This window comes from Manacus vitellinus, unplaced genomic scaffold, assembly GCF_001715985.3.
Source record: "Manacus vitellinus isolate BGI_N305 unplaced genomic scaffold, ASM171598v3 scaffold_15_pilon, whole genome shotgun sequence".
Classification (NCBI taxonomy): Eukaryota; Metazoa; Chordata; class Aves; order Passeriformes; family Pipridae; genus Manacus; species Manacus vitellinus.
The window spans coordinates 11,101,458-11,125,236 of record NW_021939122.1 but is presented as its reverse complement, the minus strand read 5'-3'; the positions used below and the strand labels follow the sequence as shown (position 1 = coordinate 11,125,236).

The window sequence follows — 23,779 nt, the reverse complement described above, 5'->3', positions numbered from 1 at the left end:
TCCAGCCTCTCCGTCTTCTCCAGTAAGCATTTCTTCAGTTCATTTAAGTAGCACATCACTTCCAGATTTGGATTTCCATGGTTTTCCGCTTGTTTGCTTTAAACATGATTTTTAAACTCCTTTTCCCCTAGAGCTATCAAAAAAAAATAATTACAAAATAAAGCACGACCCCAAACAGACTAGAACATTTCTAAGTGAAGGGCTCTTCCCCCTTCACCAGTCTTTGAATGTTTCATTACTTTTAAAGCTGGAGTACAAAAATAGAGCCTCTCTCATTTTTTTTTTTTTTTTTTTTTTTTTTTTTGTAAAAACCAAACACCCCCCCAAAAGTATCAACAACTAGAGCAGGTAATTTTTTTTATCCTCCCCCTCCCTTTTTTTTTGTGTTTTGTTTAATACCCAAATGGGAAAGTCTCTACATATAGTCCACCGAGCTCAGAGGAGCATCCTCCAGGAGAGATGCAGGCAGGGGGGCAGGGGCAGGCGCATCAAGGGCCTGCCTTGGAGCTGGAGTTTCTAGTCCTTTTACTTCTCCGGTTGAAGGGATAGTTGAGGAACTCAAAGCGTCTGTGGGGCTCGGTAGTCTGGTGGCCCTTGGGAAGCCTCTTCATGAAATGCACCTCCCGCTGGTGCTGCCGGGTCTTGGAGCCCTTGCGTGGGCGGCCCTTGCGGGTGAAGGCCATGTACCAGCCCTCATACTTGGCATTCTGCAGCGCTGTGTAGTTGTTCTCCAGGACAATCTCCGTGAAGACGCAGTCCTTGCCTTTGCCATTGCTCTGAGAAGGGAATCGGAAGGGAGATTCAAGCAACAGGCACTCGCTCAGAGGGCTGCTTCCCACTGCCCCGCACTGGATTGGCTGGTGTGGCAGCAGGGTTGCACTGCTTGTAGGCAACCAAGAGTTCACTTTTCCCACTTCTTCTCCCACAGGTCAGAATTGCCTAAAATCTGCTCTTCCTTAAAAAGCTGCAGGGAGCAGGCACTGTGGCACAGACAAACAATGCTCATTGCAGCTTGTGACCTTAGTGTGATGCCAGCTGCGAGTCCCAACACAGTTGGTCTCTGCCTTAACTTCTGCCACACCCATAAAGGAGTTTTTTCCTCCATCTGTGCCATGGGCTGAACATGACCATAAGCAAATTCTCCATCTCAATTCGCCTGTCCCCCTGAGGTCTTTAATACAGGAGAGGCATTGAGTGGCAGGAGAAGCGATGTGGGGTCATTGGTGACAGTGCCCACTGACGCAGGTGGTAGAGGGAGCACGGGGCAGCCAGGGACTGAGCTCCCCCCATTATCGGCAGTAGTGGGACTAGGGAGGGACCCACATCAGGCAGCCCCAGCAAGGAGCTGCCATGGAAAATCCTTGCGGAAAATCCTTGCAGAAAATCACAGTCCCGGTGGGATTTTGCACACCCAGTCCCCCGCCCCCTGGAAGGGGCATTGAGGTACTGAAGGAGCATGACAAACCAGCAGGCAGTGGGGCCTGGCCTTGGGGCCAGCCCCATGGAGCATCTTAACATTCCTGGCACTTGTACCATGTAATCGTGGAGAATAGAGCAGCAATCCGCCTATTTGTTCGGGCAGATAGAAGGAATGCGCCCCACGCGACACCTGCCTGCCTTCCTTGCTCCCCTCCTTCCCTCCGGGCTGCAGGATGGTTTGTCTCCCTGCCCCTAAAAGGGGAGTGCTGACTGAGCCTTGGGACTCCGGTCTCACCTCCCCACCCACACAGGTGAGCTCTGTATCAGGTCAGAGCTCCTCTCCTAGCAGCCCCAGCTCCATGTTCCCAGCAGTTCCCTGCCTTGCCCATGCCCTTGCATCCTACCTTGCCAATCAGTTTCCCCTTCTTGTTCATGCAGATGTAGAAACCTGTGGCTGCCCCTTTGATGCGCACACGGCTCCCAAAGGTGTCTGTCTCCACGATGAGCTTGGCTGGAGAGAATAGAGAGAGGGAGGGATATCAGAGGGGCTCTGGGATAGGGCAGGCACAGGTATGGAGACCTCAACAATGCACCTTGACGCTGGGCACCGGGGGTACACACTCTCTGGCAACTGGCCAGAGAGAGCCCTAAAATCAGGACACAAGGTTAAGATACAGCCTTAACCCCCCCCTTACCCTGCCACCGTCTCCCAGCAGGATCTTGGTCACGTCCCTTTGCCACCCTGAGCTGCGCTGGATGGGGAGTAGCTCTGCTTTACCTGGCTCCACGGGGCTCAGTGGTGTAGGTGCCACAGAGGTGTCCCAGATGGGGGCAGGGCAGCAAGCAGGGCACGCACTGGTTGGCAGAGAATAAGGCAGCTGCCCTGCAAATGGAGGCAGGTCTGGGTGGGCCTGCAGGCAGGCTCCAGGCAGGCACCTTCTGGAAGTGCACAGTGTGCTGCCAGCTGTCCCCAGCCCAGGGGACACTGCTCCATGTCTCTCTGCCAGGCCAGGACTGCAGGAGGAGCAGTGACTTTGCAGCTGGCAGGGGAGGCGTGAAGGGTACGACCATCCTTTTAATGCCTTTCACCTTTGCACGAGTCGAGAGGGCGTATTGATTTGGTCTCAGTTTTTTAATGGAGGCATCGATCGACTTCCGAAGGAGCTATGCAAATTGCCGGGTCGATGGGCCGCCTATAAATAGACCTGTCACCTTCTCTCCCTGCCTTCACCCTGGGAACCCATGCCCCGAAGCCCATCCATCCCCAGGGAAGGGGGAGGATGGGGACAGGACATCCTTCTCCCCGGTCCTGCAGCTGCTATCCCCAGAACAAGCCCCAGTGGAGGCAGTAGTTACCTGTTTGCACCTCAAAAGGTCTGCACTGTGCCAAGCACCAAAAAATTCCCCATGGTGCTGAAAAGCCACCTGGGACTGTCCCATCTCAACATCATCACCTCTTGCCCAGCATCAGCTCCTAGTGCCACAAATGCGATTCGACAAGGTAATCAGAATGCAGGCCACAAAGCTTCCAAGTTTTGGAAACATTACAGGTTTGAGTCCACTGATGCCTTATTTATCCTCTCTGATCTCTGTGCGAGGGCTGCTCAGTTCCTCAGGACTGTGGTGCACCACAGCTTGCACATCTCTACCCCAGGATGCTCAGCCTCCAGCAAGCCCCAGTGAGGGCAGCAATGTGACTCTGGAGTGGGAGGCTCTGCAGGAGGATGCTTTGAATGGCAGAAGGAGGATGTGGGTACACACACAAGCTAAAGCAAGCCTAAATCACGCTCTGGGCTAGGAGTGAATTTCCTCTCTGTCTCTGTAAAGCCTTCATCCTGCATCCCTCACATCATGGACACTGTTGAGGTCAATGGCACTGAGGGGGGGAAGAGCAAACAGTCAGTGCTGGCCACAGTTGAGTTGACAAAGGAAAAGATCATCCCAAAATTTGCTGGGGCCAACTGATTTGGTGCTATAAGGCAGGGCAGACTTGATATGCACACAGGTACCCCCTCCATGCACTCTCTCCTGTCAACATCACCCTGCAGCATCTCTTGTCCCCAAACTACCCTGCGCCCATATCCCCCTACTCCCAGGCAGTCACAGACTGAACTCAGAGCCTGGAGGAGTGAACTCCAGGTTGTGCCACCACAAGCGCCCAGGGCCTGGCAAGCACCTACCATCCCCAAAACCAGCCATGGGAGCCATGGCACTCTGCAAACAAAGCACTGAAACAGTGACCCCCTATTTATCTATATTGGGGAAAGGGGGGGAATTGATCTCAGAGGCAGTAAAAGGTTTGAGGAGAATTGATTTTTCTCTCTCAGAGATAGAAAGAGGTGGGAGGGAGGGGGGGAACGAAGAGGGGAGGGAGGGAGTGGGGAGGCCTTGGCCCCAGTGAGCACAAAACCCTGCTTTAAAGATGCATATTGGTTCTCTTTTGGACTTTTTCCTTTTTTCTTTTTGTTTTTGTTTTTTTTCCCCCAAAGGGCAGCTGTGATTTACAGCCACCAGACGGGTTTGCTGCCCTGCCAGTGTGTCGCTCTGGCCCCATCATCCACGGAGGATGAAGACAACCTGGCCCCAGGGCCATGCAGCCCTAGACCCTTGCAGGCAACTCATGAACACTGCAAACTCTGGCCCCAGCCAGCAGAAAACCCTGAGCACAGACAAAAACCAGCAAGTGGGCAAGGAGCTGTGCTGGCATCCCCAGCTGCCTATGGGGTCGACTCCAGGCTGCAGCTGGCAGCAGTTTTCTTGGTGGCAAGCATGGCCCAGGAGGGATGAGCTGGACTGCACTGGTTGCCTGCCTTCCCTTAGAATTAAAAAAAGTCAATCAAATATTGACAATTAAGACAAATAACTGAAAACGCCGGACTCGATGTTAAGTCGGCTGTAAAAATGTCAGCGTGGGGAAAGGGGTCATCTGCAAAAATAAATCAACCCCCTTTACACGCCCACCCCCAAAAATGAGACAAAAAAAAGCAGAAGGAAGGGCTTGGGGAAGGAGGAACTTTGCTGCAAACGTGGATTTCTAAATAACATTTGGGGGTAGTCCTTTTTTCCCCCCCTTTTTTTGAGGTGGCGGTGGGGGAAGCTTAACGTTTTCAACTCTATTCTTTCATTTAAGTGACAGATTTATCCCAGTAAAATTATGTTTCATGCTCAAACTTTGAAGGGAAAGTGGCTACGTAAATGCTGAAAAAATGCAGCGAGACACACTTGATCCCCCAACTGGACTGCGAAGAGGAGAAAGTATTCAGGAAATGTTAAAAAAGGTGAAAGTAAGAAGCGTTTTAATAGTTCTTCCAGACATGGGGGCCTCCCTAGAGATTCATACAGAACAATCCTGAACCTCTATTTTAACATTTACAGACTTGCAACTCTTTTAAAACTTTACATCTGAAAAACTGCTTGTTCTCTTTCTGGTTTAGATCAGTCTTCATTTTCCTCCTTAGCTCTTCAAATGCTTAACCTTTTTTATTACATTTTAATAGAGTTTTTCAAGCCACCACAAGTCCCCTCCTTCTGGCCTTATTTAAACCTGGTCTTTATTTAAATAAGCACTAACTGTTTTTTAAAATCCAGGCATTAGAGGTCTAAAACAAGATGGGATTTTTTTCCTTGGGAAATTAACTACTGCCCTTTCAAGCTAGAGCTGCTCTGGGGCGGGAATAATTCATTTGGAAGATTAATGCTGGATGTATGGAATATCATATAGATGGAATCTGCACTGCGCTTGCACTGCTAACATCCAGCATGAAATTTTCAGCCAAAGCAAAATGAAGAAAAACCAAAAAGGAACAAAATACAAAACAGAAGGCTAAGAAGAAAATTGTTTCTACTAATGTCCTGAAGCAAGAAAAGGAAATTGCAGCTAATACCAAAGAAAAACACTTGTGATCCCTACACACAGCACACAGGAACACGGGCACTTCCCTGACCCAGGCGCAGGATCAGGTCTCCCGCAGACGGCCCCGCGGAGCGCCAGGGCTCGCTGGCCCCACTGACCCCTGCGTTTGACTGTCCTAATGTGTCATTAGCACACACCATCAAAGTATTTGGGCTTCGAGTGTCCTCAGCGGAGCGATCGGTCCCCCTGCCCTGGAGAAGGTGGAGGATTTGGGGAGAGGGTGCCAGGGCAATGGCAGAGGGGCTGTGGCAGAGCGCAGGCTCTCACACTTGTGGAGTCCCTGCTTTGTTTCTGGAGATGCCACAGCATCTTCACCCGCAGCTGACTGCCTCCCTGACCCTCTGTTTGGGATTTGTTTTGAGAAGGGAGGGATGGGGCTACAGCGGGAAAATGCCACTTCAGACAGTCCTAGTTTAAGGAAAGCTTCCACAGCAGCCATCCCCACTTTCTCCTTCCTGTCTCTTCTTTTTCAACTTTACTTCTGATTTCTGTTTTGAAAGGAAGTCTCAGGGATTCCCATCCCTGCTAAGAGCTGAGATGAAATGACTGATGACACTCAGGATGTTGGAGCACTGAGCCCTCTGAGTCAGGTGCAAACCAAGAATAAAAAGGAAAGGAGCAGAACCCATCCTGCCAGCACCAGTCCCCTCCCTCAGCACAGGGAACCTGCCCTCACCTTGAATCACGCAGCTGCTGATCGCTGACCCCTATGTTCTCCCTTTACAAACCCCCACAAGCTGAATGATTTTAATGATTTTTGGCTAACAAACTGGACGGAAATCATCAATCGCCACGCTGGGCTGCAAACACCTCCCCAGCTCCCCCCCTGCCTGCCCACATCGTGTGTCCTTACCGTGCACATCCCCATCCTCTGCCATCGCATTGATTTTCTTGTTGTCCAAGATCTGCACATGTTTCCCACTGGTCCGGCTGTACAGCTGGTAGGTACGGACGAGCCGCCGGCTGAGCTGATCCGTCACCAGGCTCTGCTCCCTCACATGCTGTGTAAAATTAGGTGGGGACTGAACAGTTACCTTTAGGAAATTAAAAAATATACAACACACCATTATAATCTCTACTCCTCAGCGGGGCAAATGGGCTGAGCTGAGATCACCGGCCTCCAGCTGAGCTTTACAGGGAGGCAGGGAGCCGGGACCACGGTGGTGCCTCCTGTGCCATCAAAGCCTCTCTAGGAAAAGGAGCGTTAAGCTCTGGGACACAACAACCAGAGCCCTTTACAGAGCTGTGCCCACTCCAGATGTGCCCTAAGGTGACTCAGGAGTACGACAGAGCTTGTTGACCCCAGAGCCCCCCCCCCAGGTCTCAGTGGGACCCTGGCACTGGAGTACCCAAGATGGGCATCAAGGCTTAGAGCTAGAGGGAATTGGGGGGGCACGGAGGATGGCACAACCCCAAGGGGCTGACGCTTGCATCCCACACCTCTCTCACCTCTGCAGGAGCATACTACTGCTCCAGCTGCCCCAGGCACATATCCCAGCCACTGCCCCATCAGTTTCAACAGCTGCCTTTCCTCTGGATCCCAGGCTCTTTATTTGCTCCCAAACACCACACTTATTAAGCTCTTCAAATACAAAATCCACGAAGAAGGTAGAGTTATGAGGTATAAGAATTATAAGAAAACCATACCCCAGCCCAGGTATTCAGTGATATAACAACAACCTAAGGAGGATACTAACATGCTACTCATGCAAACACATCCCTCATCCACAGTCAGCTGTTTGGTGCCAGCAGCGGGGATGTCTCCAGCCCCAGTACAACAAACCCGTTAGCCCTGGAGCTGCAGCTGAGCCCATCCCCTCCAGACCCGACGCTGCTGCTCCTGGGCTTTAAATGATTTTCATGAGCAGCCAAACTTGCTCCCCCCTCAGCTCTGGATCATGAGCTGGCACAGAATTCTTTTTCCCCCCTCGTCTCAAATCCCTCTTTTAAGTCTGGAAAGTTTCGCTGCTCCCTGACATTTATAAAGATGTATTCTGAGCAAATGTTAGGAGATAGCTCCTTTCAACATCAGAAGGCTGGGACTACCCCCCACCACCCCCACGTCAAATGGGAAGATTTCCTCTTGTCTTAAACAACAACAGAAAAGCACAATAAAAGCAAAAGCTGCTGCTCTCCCGAAGCTGGCTTTATAGAGATATCTCCCCTTGACGATGTCATCTCTCTCCCTCTGCTTCTGCCTGTGCATGTGTGTTTCCTATAGACGGGTTTTGGATAATGCAGCAGGATTCTCTCCCCGGCTCTGATGAGGGTACCATGTGGAGGAGAGGTCATTAGCCATGCTGCTATTTGGTCTCCATCTCATACTTCAAAATATTACAGCTATGTTTTTATACAACTGCACACTCCCAGTGCTTCATTCTCTTCACTTTTCAGCTGGAAACTCAATTTTTTTCCCCCCCAAGCCTCCAGGAAAATAATAATAATAAAAAAGTAGCTTAAAGGGCATTTTAAACAAAGCTTCTACACCTGTGATCTCAGGGGGAAGGAGGGCTTCACCCCAGTTTGGAGGTGCACCGCTCCCAGCGATGTGTGCCTGCTGGTATGCGGGTGTTGCACAGGCTCTGCCTGGGATGTTTAATCTATTCGTGTCACTTCTGTCTCTGGCAATACAAACCAGCGATGTTAAAGTCTGACAATTTTAAGCTGAACCAAAACCTGTGCTTTTTACTAAGGTTTTGGTGGGGTTTCTTTTCCCTCTTTTAACTCTGCTTTAATTTTTGGATAAAGCAGCGTAGGGGGAAAAAACGTAGAAGAGGAATGGGGGTATCCACGGTGTAATTTAGAGGTCGGGGGAACGGGATTTAAAGCTGCTTAAAGATAACCCTGCGCATTTCCTTGAAATCCCGACACTCCCTGCCTCGCAGCCCGAGTCCCCGGCACCTTATTTTGCGGCCCGGGCAAGGGGCTGTTCCCCCTCAACCACGGCTTTTTACAGCCAGGCGACTTTTGTCTCCTGGGTTCTAAACTGTTCTTCTTTCCTGTCTCCCTCCCTGCCGAGCCACTCGGCGGCGGCGGGGCACCCCCCATCCCCGCGGGGTGAACAAAGCCGGGCAGCCCAGCGGGCACTTACCTGGGCTTGCAGGCAGAGGACGAACAAGTGCATTAACCTGGGAGGGGGAAAAGCGGGAGAGAGGTGTGAGCCGCGGGGGCTGCGGGCGTGGAGCGGTAGGGCTGGGGCTGCCGGTACTCACACGTAGCTGAAGAGCGAGGAGCAGGGGTCCATCGCGGCGCCGATGCGGAGCCGGGGCCCGGGGCCCGGCGGCGGCGGGGAGACCGCGGGGGCGCGGCGCTGCCTCAGCTCCTCGGTTCCTCTCGCCCTGCCGGCACGTCCTCGCCCCGAGGAAAAAGGAGGGCAACAAGCGGCTACAGAGGGGAAAGGCCCCGCCGGCGGGCCGCCCCCGCGCCAACCCCCGGGGCGCTCGGCCGGCGAGCTGCCGCAGGCGCCCCACGCCCGCTCCGCTCCGCGGCCCGGAGCGGCGAGGCCGGCCCGCAGCCCCGCGGCGGGGGCGGGCACGGCCGGGGGGCGGCAGCCGCGGCGGGGAAAGCCCGGCAGGACCCCCCTCCCTTCCCCGGCCGGCGGTACTGCCGAGGCGGTACCCGCGGGCGGCGGGCCAGGTGTCGCCGGGGCTGGCTCGGGGCTGCCACTAAGGGCCGGGCTCCGCGGTCAGTCGCCGGCGGGACTCCCTCCCCACTCCGTGCCTCAGTTTCCCCATCCGTAAAACGGAGGTTAAGGACTGAGAGGGTGGGTCAGGGACGCGGTTGCCCCCGTTGGGGGTTCGCCGCTCCGCGAGCGCATTGTGGATTGGGAGCGGGCGAGCGAGCCCTCCCGGGACGTGCCAGACATTAAAAGGATTACCGGGGGAGGGGGATGGAGGGGGCCGGAGTTTCGAAAAGGAGTGAGGCTGAGCAAATACCGCAGCCGGGGTGGGAAGAGAGGAGTGGGACATCCCCTGTTTCTTCCCGAGCATCCCCGCCGGGCGCTTACCTTGTGGGGCGGGCGGGCGCCCTCAGGGCCGGCGGTGCGGGGCCATGGGGCCAGGCGGCGGCGGGACGGGGCTCAGCCCCGCAGCCCGGGCAGGGCCCGCCGAGGGCTGCTGCTTGTTCCGGCGAGCCCCTGCCTCCCGGCCCCCACTGTTGAGCACCTGGGCGGGGCTGCGGCGGGGCGCGGGCCCGGGGCCGGTACCCGGCCGGGGCCGGGGCCGGCGCCGCCTGCTCGGCGCTGAGTGACAGCTCTAATTTGCCGGCCGTGCCCCGCTGCCGGTCCCCGCGCTCCCCGCGCCCTCCTTTATCTTATCAGAGCCCATAATTACAATTGCTATTTTGCTTCCTCGAATCAGCATCATCACTCTGCGCCTGATCTGACCGCGCGCTAAGCACACCAGTCCTGCACACAGTCCTGCACACGCCTGTGCAGCCCTCCTGCACACGCACATACATGCACACCCCCCCCACACACACACATTCTCCACAGTCCCTTTCACGCACGCACAGCTCGCACACGCGTGCAGCCTTTCCCATGAGGACCCCTCCTTCTCACACCCCTCACACACCACGCACCCCCCAGCACAGAAACACACACGGTCCTCTTTGCTTACCCCTACCCCCAAAATACACCCCTCCACCTCACACACACACACACACACGCACCAGCTGCAGCCATGGAACATTTCTCTCTCTCATGTGCACCCAACTTGTGCACTTTACCCCTTGCTCAGGCACCCAGAAACCCTAGACAGAAGTGCACCGCCAGCTCTCCCCACCACACACTTAGTGTGTTACCCCAAAACACTGCCCACTGTCACCTTTGGGAAGGGATCTCCCAGGGGGCTCACCTGATCTTGTCCAGTATCCCCACTGCTGAGGGGTGCAGAAGGCAAGCAGGGGAGCCTGGGCAGTGCCCCATCCCTGGGCTGACCCCACAGGGCTCAAGGAGAAAAACAGCCCCTACATCAGTATCATCAGACCCAGCAGAGCACAGGGCGAGCAACTGCCTTGTGCTGGCCAAAATTCCCACAAAATCAAAATCAGCCCCTTGTTCATTTTCCTTATTTTTTTTTTTAATGCAAAAAGTCATAAGGATGTTTCAGGGGGGTCTCCTATGTGTAGAAAAAAGTCTTAGGCAAAGTCTGTGTTTAACTGGAAACATTTAGGGGCACCACGGGAATGGGCAGGCTGAAGCAGGAGGTGGTTTTCAAGGGCAGTGCACACAGATTGTCAGTCCAGCACACAGTCAGAAAAAAAACCCCTCCATGTTGAGCTGTGTGAACAGTTGATGTACCACAGCACAGTGGTACACATCCACCTGTCCAGGCTGCCTAAGGAAAACCAGGCAAAACCAGAGCAGGAAGCACTAGATACTCCCGATGCTCTAAATCTCTAAATTCAGACAATCCTAATTTTTTAATATACAAAACATTCAAGGGATTTAGGAACTGTCTGTTTTGCAGATGACATTCTTCCTCATCAGTGGTCACCTCTGCTTTACCCTTGGTGGGCACAGGTTCAAGCCATACGTTATCCTGCACACCACACTCTACTCAATAGCACCGTGTCCAGAACAGCCCAGGCTGCCTTAAATCGGGAGATTTATGGTGTCCTGTACGGGGTCAGAGGCAGCCATGAGCTGACAGTCCCGCATGCCCCCTGCCCTCAGCAAACAGGCTCAAGTGCCAGTCATGGCTGTAAAATCAAGCCGGTGTGGGATCACCCAGGGGTGGCCACACTTCGTCTGACAGCGGATGACTGACGACACTCCTGCCAGCCATCCTCGGGTCCACAGCCAAAGCCTCCACAGCCCCCATCCTACCCTACCTTTGGGAACAGAAAAGACAAGCAGGTTGGTGACAGCAGCCAGGGACAGGCAGCGTCACAGCTGCTGGGCTCATCCTACTTCTCCTGCTGTCTCAGCTCATGGCCAAAATCTGCTCCTGGCAGGGAAGTTGGATGCCTTCGTAGAGACATTTGCCTTCTTCCCTTGGTGCTTCACAGCCCACCCATGTTTGCATCAAGAGTGACACACACCTCTGCTTTTGTTTTTTAAGAGAAAACAAACCTTTTTAGATAGGCTCTCCTGTGCCAGGCAGCACAAGGGAAATCAGTCTGCCTGTCAGCTCCTTCACAGGCCATCTGAGATAAGACCCCTGGTCCACAGGGTGAGGGTCCCCTCCATTCCCAGGCACTGAGGCTAAATGGCTTGTCTGGCTCTCCTATGGAGAAGAGAAACTATGCCCTACGCTCCTGAGACCAGCTGTGCCTCAGGTCAAACTGCTGTGGAGCTGGTGGAAGAAAGCCCTTCTTTGTCTCCAAGAAAGACTTGGGGACCTGCTGTGCCCCCAAGTGCTCCAGCAGCCAGTGGGCTGTGGCCTCTGTGGGAGGCTACTAGCATGGTCCCATCAGATCCCATCCTGCTGCCCCACTGCTCCATTGCCCTGATCTGCAGAACTGGGACCATGTTTAGGCTGGTCGGGCACAGGGGTGATTTCCTTCAGAGAAAGCTCATGTACTTTATGTTATTCAGGGATGTCAAATGCGGCAGATGAAGCATCTGACAACAGAGACGGTAGCTGCACCCCTCCCAACCCTTTTCCCATAAATCTGAGGGTACCAAGGTGCAGCTGTAGGGCTACAACACCAAGAAGGAGCAGAGAGAGGAACCAGGAGATGGAGATGTCTGTCCCAGCCCGGCTGAGGTCCAGGCTTGCTCTCAAACTTTTCCCGCCTCTCTCTCTCCTTCGCATCCCACACAGAGCCTCCTGGCAGTTGGGAAGTGTGAAGGCAGCTCCTGGAGTAGCCTAGACTGCAGTAAGGCAGTAAGCAGACCAGAAGAGGACTTGGGATGGAAGGGACAGCAAGTGAGTGACTGTGAGACTCTGGGAGTAGTCTGTGCCACTGTACAGCAGAGACTGAAGAGAGCACAGGGGGTATTGTGGGAGGTTCTTCCCATTCCCCTAGTGATGCTCAGCACTGAGCCCCCTCATCCAGGGCCACCCCAGCACCATCCCTGCTCTCTCCCAGGATGCCCCTTTGTACATCTGTAGGATACAACTGTGTTCCAGCTCCAGCTTCCAGCCTGCTTCTTTGCCATCTTCATATGGCCCAGTCCAGGTCAGAAGTGGTCCACAGACACCCTTCTCCTTGTGCAGAGTGAGAGATGGAGCATGAGATCCTGTTCCCCACAGGATATCAAAGCCAGCAAGGTGTAACTGTTATCAGCTCTTCCGTGAGCTTCAGTCTGAAACCTCCCCACAGCACCCCTTATTCAGAAAGGCAGAGCCAAGAAAAGAAACACTAACCACAGCTTTAGGGGCAACCAATCCAAACTGGGCTGAGTGGAGACAAGGGCTCCTAGCAAACTGGGAGTTCACATCATAAGAGGAGGCTGGGAGAATTTGGGGTGAGTGGAAGCCAGCAAAACACCCACATGAGTTTTGCCTTGAACAGCTCTTTTGGGGGGAACTATCAGCAGTTTCAGGCAAAACTATCTGTTGGAGAAAGAACTGGGACATTGCTGTCAGTCCCAGAGAAGGGCCAACAAGCACAGTTCCCTGCTCCTGCCAGACCATGGACATAGACATGGCCAGACCATGGACATAGCACTAATCCTGACTGATGCAGGAGAGCAGCACCTGCAGCAGCACAGTGCAAGGCTGAGCTGGCTGGAGGGCGAGGAGAGCTCCCCTCTGCAGGTGTGGAGAGCTTGGACAGTCTGCACAGAAGTTGCCCTTGAAAGAGGACAGACAGTGTAGGCAGTGGGGTGGCTGGCATGGGGCTGAGGGTTAGCCAAAGGCTGGGGCACACCAAGGTGAGGACCTTGAAGTGCGGGCAGCACTGCCCTGCACCCGAGCACCTCCCTCTGTTCCAACACCATAGGAAGGAGAGCCAAAATGCACAGGATCCTGTAATGCTTTACAGCCATTCCTGGAGGATGCTTAGCCATAAACCAGCTTTTTCCACCCCAAAATAAACACATGGAGGCTTCCCAGCAAAGTCAGAGGGATGCTAGCCCGTTCCACCCTCACCCTTCCCAGCCCTGCGGCCCAGTGCCCCCAGCCCTGCCTGCTGATCCTTCACCACAGCTTTAATGGGGCGTTTCAGAGGCAACAGCAGCTCCTCCATGGCTGAGCAGCACAGAGCAGCCTGGGGCGATCCCACTGCTCGCCATTAACCTGCCCCCACCCCTCAAAGGGAAGGAACTTGGCCAAACCCCACTGGGATGTGTTACATGGGAATGACCTTGTCTTCACTACCCACAGCACCAAGACAGCCCCAGGGCAAATGAGGAGTGGGAAGGGGAGACACAGTCCACTCACAATTAATTCTCTCTATTCAATTACTAGCAGCAGGGCTGAGGCATGTTTCGTGGGCGGTGGGAACACCAGGCTGGGAGACTACCCCTGTGTTCTGGTCACAGTCCCCTGGAGCTGTGCCTGCTCCGGTGCAGGACCAAGCTTGGTGACATGGCCCTGTCAGGTCACTCTTCAGCAGTCTGCTCTCACAGCTTTGTTTCGGGGAACTGGGCTGACTCCTCTTCCTTTTGTCACTTCCAGTCCCTCCTGCCCAACAGCTTCCTAGAAATGCGACCTTTGTTTCCATAATTTCAGCCTGGGCTTCTGGAAGTGCTGGTGTCAATATTGGCTTCATCATCCTCCTGTGGCAGCAATGCTCCTGCAGGTCAGAGGAGACAAAGCTAGGCTCTGCTTTCCATCCAGGCTAGTTGATAAGGAGGAGAGCTCACCACTCACAGCAGCAGGACTGCCAGCATGGCAGGGGCAGCCTTGGGTGGGTCAGCACGTGGCAGCTTCACTCCTGGTCCCCAGGCAGAGCAGAAGCTTGTTCAGGACAGTCCATGGATGCACAGATGGATTTTACAATGGTGTTAAGCATCCCCTGCATGGCTACATTTGGCTCTGATGAGACCAGTGCTATTCTCATATCTGGCATTCCCACCCGGGGTATGGGGGGGGCTCAGAGGTGAGCCAGGCAGAGCTGAGTGAGGGCACTTGTGGGAGGGCACTGAAGGGGAGATACACACCCAGGCCACATCCATCTACAAGGAGAGAGAACTGGGATGGCTCTGCAGCTACCCAGCTCAGGAAGGGATCCATACAGAGCCCCACAGCTCAGCTTGAGCTAGCCAGAAAAAAGACCAAAGGCTCCCAGCAAGGACACTTAATGTGGAATCAGCTCAGGGAGAAGGTGGCATATCCAGCCCTATATGATTTAAACCCAAGGTTGAGCATTTTTGTGCAATTCTGCTCTGCATCAAACAGGGGTCAGCAAACAAGCAGCCTGACCAGGAGTGGCCATGATGCATGTGCATGGGGAAGGGGTGACACACATGGACACGTGTATGACGATGTGTGTGCTCATGGCATTTAGGCAGCTCCACTCCATTCCTGACCCCATTGCACAGACCAAACAGCATCTCCAGGACCTGGTCTCAAGAGATTCCTGGCTGGCACAACTTCCCCAGCATCGCAGACCCAGTCCAAGCAGCACCACCCTACTTGGGGTCTCCAGCCATGCACCATCAGGCAGGCCTGGGAAGCAGGGGGTCAAAGCCAGGCTGGGTGGGAAGGGGCTCCACTGGCCACCCAGGAAGGTGGAAGCCATCACTCAGTGCGGGGGATCACACTGTCCTCTCTGTGGGACAGGCTCAGAGACTCCTTCAGGGCCACGAGTAGCTGAGACAGAGATGCAAAATGCTGTTCCTTTCCTGCCTCGCTTCCCAGTCAGCCAGGTCAGGCAATTCAGCTTTCATTTGGATTCTCTTAGGAAGAGGACTTCTGCGCCCAGCCCACGGGGGGGGGTTAAACCTAAAACCAACAGCAGTGGCCCGGGGGGGCTGTACGTTGGCTGTAACTCTACCTTCATTTGTTTGCTTACAGCATCCACCCAAAATGCCCGTGTGTGTCTCTGGGCTCCTGTGTTAGTGGCAGCTGAACTGCTGACCCCAGGAGTTTGCAAAACACCAGGGTTATGGCCCCTTTGACATCCCAGCCCGGCAGAGCCAAAGCTCATCCTGACCCTGGCCCTGGGGAGCCAGGCCCCAGGGCACCCTGCAAGGGCTGTGGCTATGGGGGAGGCAGTGGGGCCAACAAGACTGAACCCCAAAGAAGCGTCAAGGTGGACACATATCCCTTGGCACCTGCTCCTCCCCAGTCTTGGCTGCAGCCCCCCACCTTGTTGTGGACCACCAGCCCCATGGACCTGACCCAAACCCCCTGCTAGTCTTTATCCAAGCCCAGCCCTTCATCTTCTGTCAGCCCTACAGTACCCACCCCATGTTGGCATGGGGACCAGCACAGCAACTGTGCCCCTCTCCAGATCCCATGCCCAGGGCCATGTGTGGTCTCTGTGCCACCCTGCAGACCTCTGTTTTGGGAAGGTGGGAAATAGGTAAGCAACAGTCACAGGTAAAGCAACAGTCAGAGCCTGAAGACAGTCTATGACTGGTTTCTCCCCAACACCAGCTGTGGTAGGGGACTTTTGCCCTAGGTAGGTGGGGGACATGCTGTCCTAGAGTGTGGCCATGGCATGAAGAAAGTACCCAAGCTCCCATCATGGTGCAGACACCATCTCCAAGCTGTGCAGGGATGGGTGAGGGCTGTAGGGACCTGGCCTAGGCAAAGGAGCAAACAACCAGCAAAAAACCAGGGAGTTCTGATGGAGTTTGAGAGCTCTCCAAATATTCTACTTTGACTTTTTCCCCAGGAGCCAAAATCCTACCTCCAAAAGGCTAAGCCCCCCTGCTAGACCACGCTGCCTTCCCCTGTGAGCTGAGCACCAGGAGGTCTAGCAGGGTAGACCTGCCACAGACAAGATCCCTGTCCCCTCTGCTCTCCTCATCTTCTGCTCTGCCCATCAGCAATAACCCTTCCTATCCAGCCCCAAAAACCTCATGCACTGCAAATCAGGGGTCTCCACCTGCCTAAGAGCCCACTGGGGTAGTAGGGATTGGAGGCATGAAGTGGTATGGGATGTCCCACAGGCCCTATGCAGTGTCATCACCAGCAAGGATACCATAGCAGGCAAATCCTGACCATCCGACCTAGGGCTCTGCCACTGATGGGGCTGGGAGCAGCAGACTGCAAGGTCCCTGCACTCCCTGCAGTGAAGTATGACCCTGGGAGGATTCCTCTGAGAGATCCTAAATCCCCTTGGGACCCAGCCCAGATGCTCTAGGCAGGCCCTCTTCCCCCAGATGCCACCGGCCCTGGCAGGGGCATGTGGCCAGTAGTGACAGTTCTGCCAGCATCAGGACAGCCCAGTCCAGAGCGATTAGATTTGCACCTCAGAGAGGCCAAAGGGCAGGGCACCTGTGACCTCTGTGTATCTGGGCTGCGGGTGCTGAGCACAGAGCTGCCAACACTGCCCTGTTGTGAGGCAGCTGCACTGGGGATGCAGGAGGGGACGGTGTGGGACAGCTGTGCTGGAGCCTCAACCCGAGGTGCTGTCTTGCAGAGGGCTCTCTACCACAGCCCAGCCATATTCACTTTTAGCACCTGCTTTATGTGACTGTGAGTTTAAATCCACACAAGCCCTGCTCCAACATTACCCAATGCTTCTCCAGCTGTGCCCCCACTGCAAAACATAAAGCCATAGCTGCCGGAGCGGCACCTTCATGGAAACAGTCCCCTCTTGTATTCTGGGCAGCACTGTGGGGCTGGGGACGTGAATCCACACTGCAAGCAGGCACACTGGGCAGCTATCACAGCCTGTGAATGCTCAGAGCAGAGCCTGGCCATGGGCAAACTCCCGTGCCAGGATGTGCAGCCAAGCATTCGCTGTGGAACTGGGAGCTGGAGGAGCCTCTTCTCCTACCACAGAGTAGTTAGTGGGTGAACACGCACACATACAGGCTCCCAACAAACTTGAGGCTCCCTGGAAAGGATTCAGCACACAGCTGAGCACCAGCACATGACCCCAGACCTGAGTTTCAGCTTCTCCATCAGACAGGGCCGTTCCCACACAGTCCATCAGCACCATTTCCCTTTGCAAGGCACATTGATGGGAAAAGGACGGGAATTACTGGTAGCCTGGCCTTTCCAGATCCTGCTGCTGTCTCTCTTGGTTGCAATCTGTCTGCCCTGCCCCAGTGGCTCCCTGAAGCAATAGCAGAGGTTCTTGTGCCCACTGCCCAGCAGGATGGAACAGGGATAGATAGCACAGTCAGCTAACACTACAGAGAACAGGACACTTGTCACGCCCACCATCAGGGTTGTCCCAGTTAAGGGTGGCTCTGCTGGTGCTTTTCCTGTCACCTGCTGCCACCAAGGTGCCACATGCCACACAGCTCTCTGTCCCACCTCACAGAGCTGTTGAACCCTGGGATAAGGGGGATGCTGTGTCTCCCAGGGTGTCCCCTCACTTCCACCAAAGCCCAGGAAGCCAAGACTCAGAGAACAACAGCTTTACCCCAGATCAGCATGGGAACCAGCAAGAGAGAGCTCATGGAGCAGGAGACCAGCCCCACCTACAGCACGGTCACAGCTGTGCCTCTCAGCCGCCCTGGGGACGAGGTCTAAGCCACAGAGAGTTGAAACCCAGCCAGAACTCTGTTGGGGCAGGATCGACTGGGACATCACAAGGAAAACCACTGCCTGCCCATGCTCAGCAGAGCAGCTCCCCATCTTGCTCCTCCATCCCTGAAAAAGCAACTCAAATGTGACCTCAGAAACCAGAGCATCCTCTGGGAGCTGCTGGCCTGGCCCAGCCACTGGGTTGGAGGACACAGTCAAGCCCTCCAGCCCAGTGAGGGTGCACCTGAGCCACACCCTGCAATGAGCAGCCCAAGCCTTTCACTGTGTGCAGCAGGCTGGTTTGGAAGGGGTGTGGAGCATGCAGCAGCGTAGGTGCATGGCCGTGGTGCTCACGCATGGCAAGCCCCGCACCATGTTTCTCTGCTGCATGGCTCAACCATGGTCAGTGTTTCCTGCTGCTGCCAGGGCAGGGAGGGATCCACTGCCAGCCATATCAGCCCACAGAGCACTGAAGCAGCAGTAAGGAGAGATGTTCAGAGCAAATCAATTCCCAGAGCAACTCCAGAGTCATCACCTGGACTGGGGCATCATTTGGATCTCTAGGTACTGGTACCTCCACCACCCCTTGGGAGAGTGATGGGCTCCACACCCTTAAAGGGTTCTCCAGCATGGGAAGCTCACATATGTACTTATGAACACAACAACTCAATTGCACCCTCACCCAATGCCAAACAAGGCAGCCCTCACACGAGGAGCACCATGCTTCACTCCCTGTGCACAGAGAACCTCCTGCCCCCCACCACAGAGTACCCCCCAGCCCAGCCATGCCCGAGCTCACCTGCTCTTAGACAGCCCTGTTTGTTTGCCCAAGGTATTTGCAGCCGGGGGCACCTGCTTTGATACCATCAGCTCCACGAAGGAAGCTGCTCACCTAGCGTGACCCCTGTAATCCCATCCTTCCCCATTAAGTGCTGTGTGTGAGCGCATCCCCCTCCCAGCCTCCTGCCATCTCAGCATTTATCTCCCCCTCCCCAAGCTGAGCATATCAAGGCTGTGACATTGCTAGGGAGTACAGAGCAAACCTCCCCAAGTCACTCAGAAAGGGGTTTGGCAGTGCCAACATCCCCTAACCCCCTCCATTGCCCCCCCTTGTTTTGGAGCATCCCCTGTCCCTGAGCATTGCCCTGCAGCAGCATTGGGGACCAGGCAGCACTCCTAATAAGGTATTGAGTTGGGCTGATCCTACAGTGAAGTGGACAAGCTTGGTCTCCTCAAGCCTCCTGCCACCTTCACCATGTCCCCCATGGTGCCACCTTTGTCCCCTGCCAGGACTGTCTCAGCTGCCCAGACACCCCTAAGGAAACCAGTACCCTGAAACTATTTCCTTCTACCATTGAAGAGGCCAAATGCTCCTTCTTATTAGCCAGCACTGCCTGTCCCACCCCATGGGAAGAAACTGTACCACCCTACTAGGTCCAAGCTGAGCCCACTCCCTCCACTCATCGCTCCCCACTGGGTTCTGAGCCAGCTGCCTCCCCTAGCCTTCCCTTCCTAAAACACCTGATTAGAAAAGATCTGCTGGCTCTTGTCTCCCTGGAGCCAAGCTGAAATTCTGGGGAAGCACAAGCAGGATCAGGATCTGGCAGACAGATTATCCCTGACCCCTTCTAGGTGCACACAGCCGGGGATATCTGCGAGGTGCTGGGTGTGCCAGCCCTGGCATCCCCACCCGCACCATCAGCACACCAGTGCCCTGTGCCCACCAACAGCTCTCAAACATCTCCCAGGGAGGAGATGCTCCTGCATCCCTTCATCCGGCTCAGCTGTAGGAGTGCCCTGCTTCCCACGAACTTCTTCGGGCAATGGGATTTGTCGGGAGATCTAACAGCACCCGGGGGTATGGGCACTGAGCACCAGCCCCAAACACACGGGACAGCGGAAGAACCGCACTCGGAGACAGGACGTCTGGCAGCCGGCCCCTGCCCTCCCGCAGGAGGAGGAGCAGAGCGGGATGCTCTTTGCAGCCGGGGCTGGCGGCTCCCGGTGCCCCGGGCGGGCCGGGAGCGGGGCCGCAGAGCCCGCCTGCCCCCTGGCGGTGCCGCGCCGGCCCCGGTACCGGGGTAGCGCCGCTGCCTCTCCAGCCCCGTCGGCATCCTCTCCCGTCACTGCTGCGGGGCCGTGCACGAAACAGGGGCTTCATCTCCCCCGGATCGGCTTTGTCCAGTGGTGCCTCCCAGGGGTTGGGATGCCAGCAGTCTTAGAGTCATAGAGAGAAACATAATCTAGAATGGAGCCTGAGCTGAGGATCCACCCTGGATTTCTTACATAAGTCCAGGCAATTGAGAAACTTGCTGTTCCACGGCATCAACAGAGCCAGCGTGGTAAAAAAGTCCATGGTGCTTCTGAGAGACAACAGCCACTGTCTCAAACAAGAAGGGCTGGGACAGTCATCGACACATAGGCCAAGGATTCATTGCAGGGAAACCCCCAGAGAAACATTTAAGGGCAGAACCAGCATGTGTGGGTGAGAAGTGCCACCTGACTGAAGCACAGAAAGGATCAAACCCTCTCTACTTACCCAGGTGTGGAGGGACATGACTCTGCAGCAAAGATCAGAGCTCAAACTTGCCCCACTGCAGCGTGCATAGGAGGAATCTGCCAGCCAGCAGTGACCCCTCTCCAGACCTGATGTCTGAGAGACCTTTATTCAGAGTGTAAGAACAATTCTTTACAAAACAGATTGATCCAGAACCTCTCTCCAAATCACAGACAGGCTGTGAGCTCCCACCTCACCATAACTGCAGTCAAGGACAGAGCCTAGGCCCCAGTTTCATATTTCCAAGTGTATAAAAACCATCAAAATGTGAGTAAATAAAAGAAAACACACTAGAATCAGTGAAAGTGCCTGTCCCACACCTGACGTTACATCCACATGCTGGGGAAGGGGCCAGGACTGGGTGTTTCACAGCTAGGGAAAGGGGGTGCACAGAGCAGAGGTCCAGGACAGTAAGAAGGCACAGGGGCAAGGATCGCTTCCTCCATCCCCAACTCCCAGAACAGAGATGGGGGACAGGGAATATACCAGCAGCATCCATCCAGTTTTAGGATCAATCTCCCAGGGCTATGTGAAAGGCGACACCCCAGCGCTGGGAGCAGCCCCTGCTCCCCAGAAAGTTACAAAAAAAATAAAAATACAAACAAAGCAGCAAACGTTGAGGTCCTGGCAAGGTGTCGGAGGTAAAAGCCGTCCAGGGAGAGAAGTCCCAGCGAGTACCTAAGAGGAAGAACCAGACTGAGACCAGCAGCCTCCAGTAGCACCTCCTACCCATACTTGCCACTTCAGCATCACAGCCACCTGGATCCTTCCTCTGGCGCTGCCTGGCCCCTCACCTTGCCTGGAGACAAGTTACTGCTTCCTCCTCTACTTCTTGGCTGGCATAATAGGAGGAAGCTCCTCCTCATCCTCGTCAGACAGGTCATCATCCACCTCAAAGGAGGCATCTTCCCTGTGCACTGGGACACACAAAGAACTGTTACTCACCAGCTTACGTCTGTGCAAATACAACTGGCCCCAAGACACCCCAAGAGCAGAGCAGCCCAAAGAGCACTGAAGCAGTTTCAACAGCAGCTTGTGGGCAATAAGCTGTACCCCACCTGGAGGGATGTCTCAGCGGGGAATGGTGACAGCCAGCCATGGGAAAAAAGAACAGTGTGGGACATCCAGACCCTTTTCCCATGCAAGGCTTTATGGCAGGGAAGGAATCCCCGCATAGAGAGAGATCCTGGGGAACCAACACAAAGGAGGCACCGAGCACACATGCCGGGCAGCACCCCGTACATCTCCCACAGGTTCTCTGACCAGTGTTCACACTCATGGGAAACCTCCATACCCCTTACTTCCCACAAGCCCTTCCCCATCCTCAAGTGCTTACTGATCCTGTGCCAGCCACTGAGGTGTACTGGGCCAGAGCCTGCTGCCAGGCGGAAGGTCACCGGAGGCTGCAGCTTGAAGTTGTCCAGACTCAGCTGCAAAGAGCAGAGTGGAGCTGAGTTAGAGGCAGAGGCAAAAAACAGAATATCCTGCAGTCCCCAGCACAACACCTGGCCCAGTTAAACATGTCCCTCTGAGGGCACCTGCAGCCAGGCCAAGGCTACCCAGGGCATTCTCTCGTGAGCTGCAGATCCTAGGTGAGGATCCACAAACATCCAGTGATGTCCAGTTCCCTGCAGCCATCCCCCCTGAATCTTCAAAACAGCCTCTTACCAAGGGCTGGCATGACAACTTCAGATTTGCCACAGGCACAGCAATCTCCTGGTTCTCGTGGTTTCGCCCAACAACTTCCACCACATTGCACTCGTCCTTGGCACCATCTGAGAGGCAGACCTGGGTGGGAGAGGAGACTGTAAACTATTGCTCTCCCAGGGGATATGTTGGGGACAGCCAGGGCTCTCCATGGAAACGGGAAAAAAAAGCTCTCCCACAGCAATGCCACAAACCCAGATGTCAAGCAAGGTATGAGGATGCTGTTCCACAAAGTAGGGAGTGGTTCGGTGCCTTTCCCAGCTGGGACAGCTGTTATTGCAACTACCTCAAGGGACAGCACCTGGGCTGCATTTTCTGCTGATCTGATCCATGCTGGCAGGTCCTGTGCTCCCAGGACAGAAAACATCCCAAGGGAGAGCCAGGAACAAAGCCCTACATCTACCTGGGCTTGGAGAGCAACAAGCCAGAGACCCAGCTGGTGTGGATCTAGTGTGAGGCTCCAGCAAGGTCAAATACGAGGAATAAATACCTTCCTTCACCTCATGCCTGGAGTATTTCTCTGCTGAGCAGTCTCCTGTGATCCCTGGCTTTGCACAAGCACCTCTGTACAATGGATAAACATGACACCCCCATGAAGCCCTGCCATGAGAGCAGCCAGAGTCAGGACCTCAGCCAAGGGAGTTCACTTTTCTGACCCAGCCAAGAAAGGGGAGTGAGCCTGGAAATGGGAGGTAAAGGCATGGATGAGGACAGAAGAGGACAAGCACAGTTAACTCGCATTTCTCTTACCACAGACAGTGCCAAAATGTGGTCAGAGTCATCTTCCTCATCCACCTGAAATGTGTAGGATTTGGTACTGGCAGTCAGCTCACAGCCTGGAAGGAGGAGATCAAAAAAGCTGTAGCAGGCATTACACAGCACAAGGCACCACAGGCAAAGGGTTCCCAGGGAAAGCCCTGGCCAGGCATGCACATGACACCCCTAAAACTCTTCATTGTCTCATGTTCAGGAGCCTCACTCAGCCTCAGGCCAGGGCTGCGTGCTCCCAAGAGCTGTGCACTTGCCTCAGCACCATGCAGGGACAAAACCTGGTGTCCCCACAAGCTGCCCTGAATCAATGCCCAGGGGCACCCAAGGTTCTCAAACACTGGCAAGGCAAGTCTCTTCCCCTCCAGCGAGCAGAAGAGCCAGGGTGCACCACTTTGGAAAACAGGGGAGGGAGCAGACAGAAGGGTGACTTTGCTCTTGCCATCACCAGTAGAATTTTTTCTTGGGTGAGAGTCTGAAAGCAGAGACAGACACAGAGTGCAAGACCTGAGTGATGAGGCACAACCCAATGGGAGGATGCTGGGCCAGGCTGCAGGGAGCTGGAGTCCTTCAAGAGAAGTTTTGAGACATATTTTATTACATACTTCTTAGACAGTTACAAAAACAAGGGAGACGCACAATTATGTCCTTAGTTCTTGCGATCAGGATTCGGCCAACCAAAGGGAGGGAGGAAAGTGCTCTGGGTGCATTTGCTTCTTGCAGGATGATTCACCAATATGAGACCGATCGGAAAAACACGGAGCTGAGCCCTGCATACCAGAGCCGGCACTTGCAAAGGCAGCCCAGGGCAGGACCTCTTCCTGCCCGTGCTTCTATACTCAGCTCGCTGGGGCGAGGACCAAACCCCAGGTT

General features: G+C 54.7%; 2 protein-coding genes across 2 annotated transcripts in view; both read right to left on the bottom strand.

Annotated features, from left to right (window-relative positions):
• Window positions 1-433: 433 nt before the first annotated feature.
• FGF8 (fibroblast growth factor 8) lies at window positions 434-8,576 on the bottom strand. Its single transcript, XM_029958583.1, has 5 exons — window positions 8,545-8,576; window positions 8,424-8,460; window positions 6,186-6,366; window positions 1,824-1,930; window positions 434-776 (listed from the first exon to the last, which is right to left on the bottom strand). Exons 1-5 carry the CDS (start codon window positions 8,574-8,576, stop codon window positions 489-491), a joined length of 645 nt encoding a protein of 214 aa, XP_029814443.1. The 3' UTR covers window positions 434-488.
• An 11,928-nt stretch (window positions 8,577-20,504) lies between these two features.
• The window catches only part of NPM3 (nucleophosmin/nucleoplasmin 3), a 4,445-nt gene continuing 1,170 nt past the window's right edge, over window positions 20,505-23,779 (bottom strand). The window contains exons 2-7 of the mRNA XM_029958569.1: window positions 23,414-23,519; window positions 22,889-22,974; window positions 22,100-22,219; window positions 21,768-21,861; window positions 21,226-21,348; window positions 20,505-21,109 (exon numbers count right to left, since the gene is read on the bottom strand). Coding sequence (XP_029814429.1) covers window positions 21,257-21,348; window positions 21,768-21,861; window positions 22,100-22,219; window positions 22,889-22,974; window positions 23,414-23,519 — 498 coding nt within the window. The 3' untranslated portion in view covers window positions 20,505-21,109; window positions 21,226-21,256. The remainder of the gene's footprint in view (window positions 21,110-21,225; window positions 21,349-21,767; window positions 21,862-22,099; window positions 22,220-22,888; window positions 22,975-23,413; window positions 23,520-23,779) is intronic.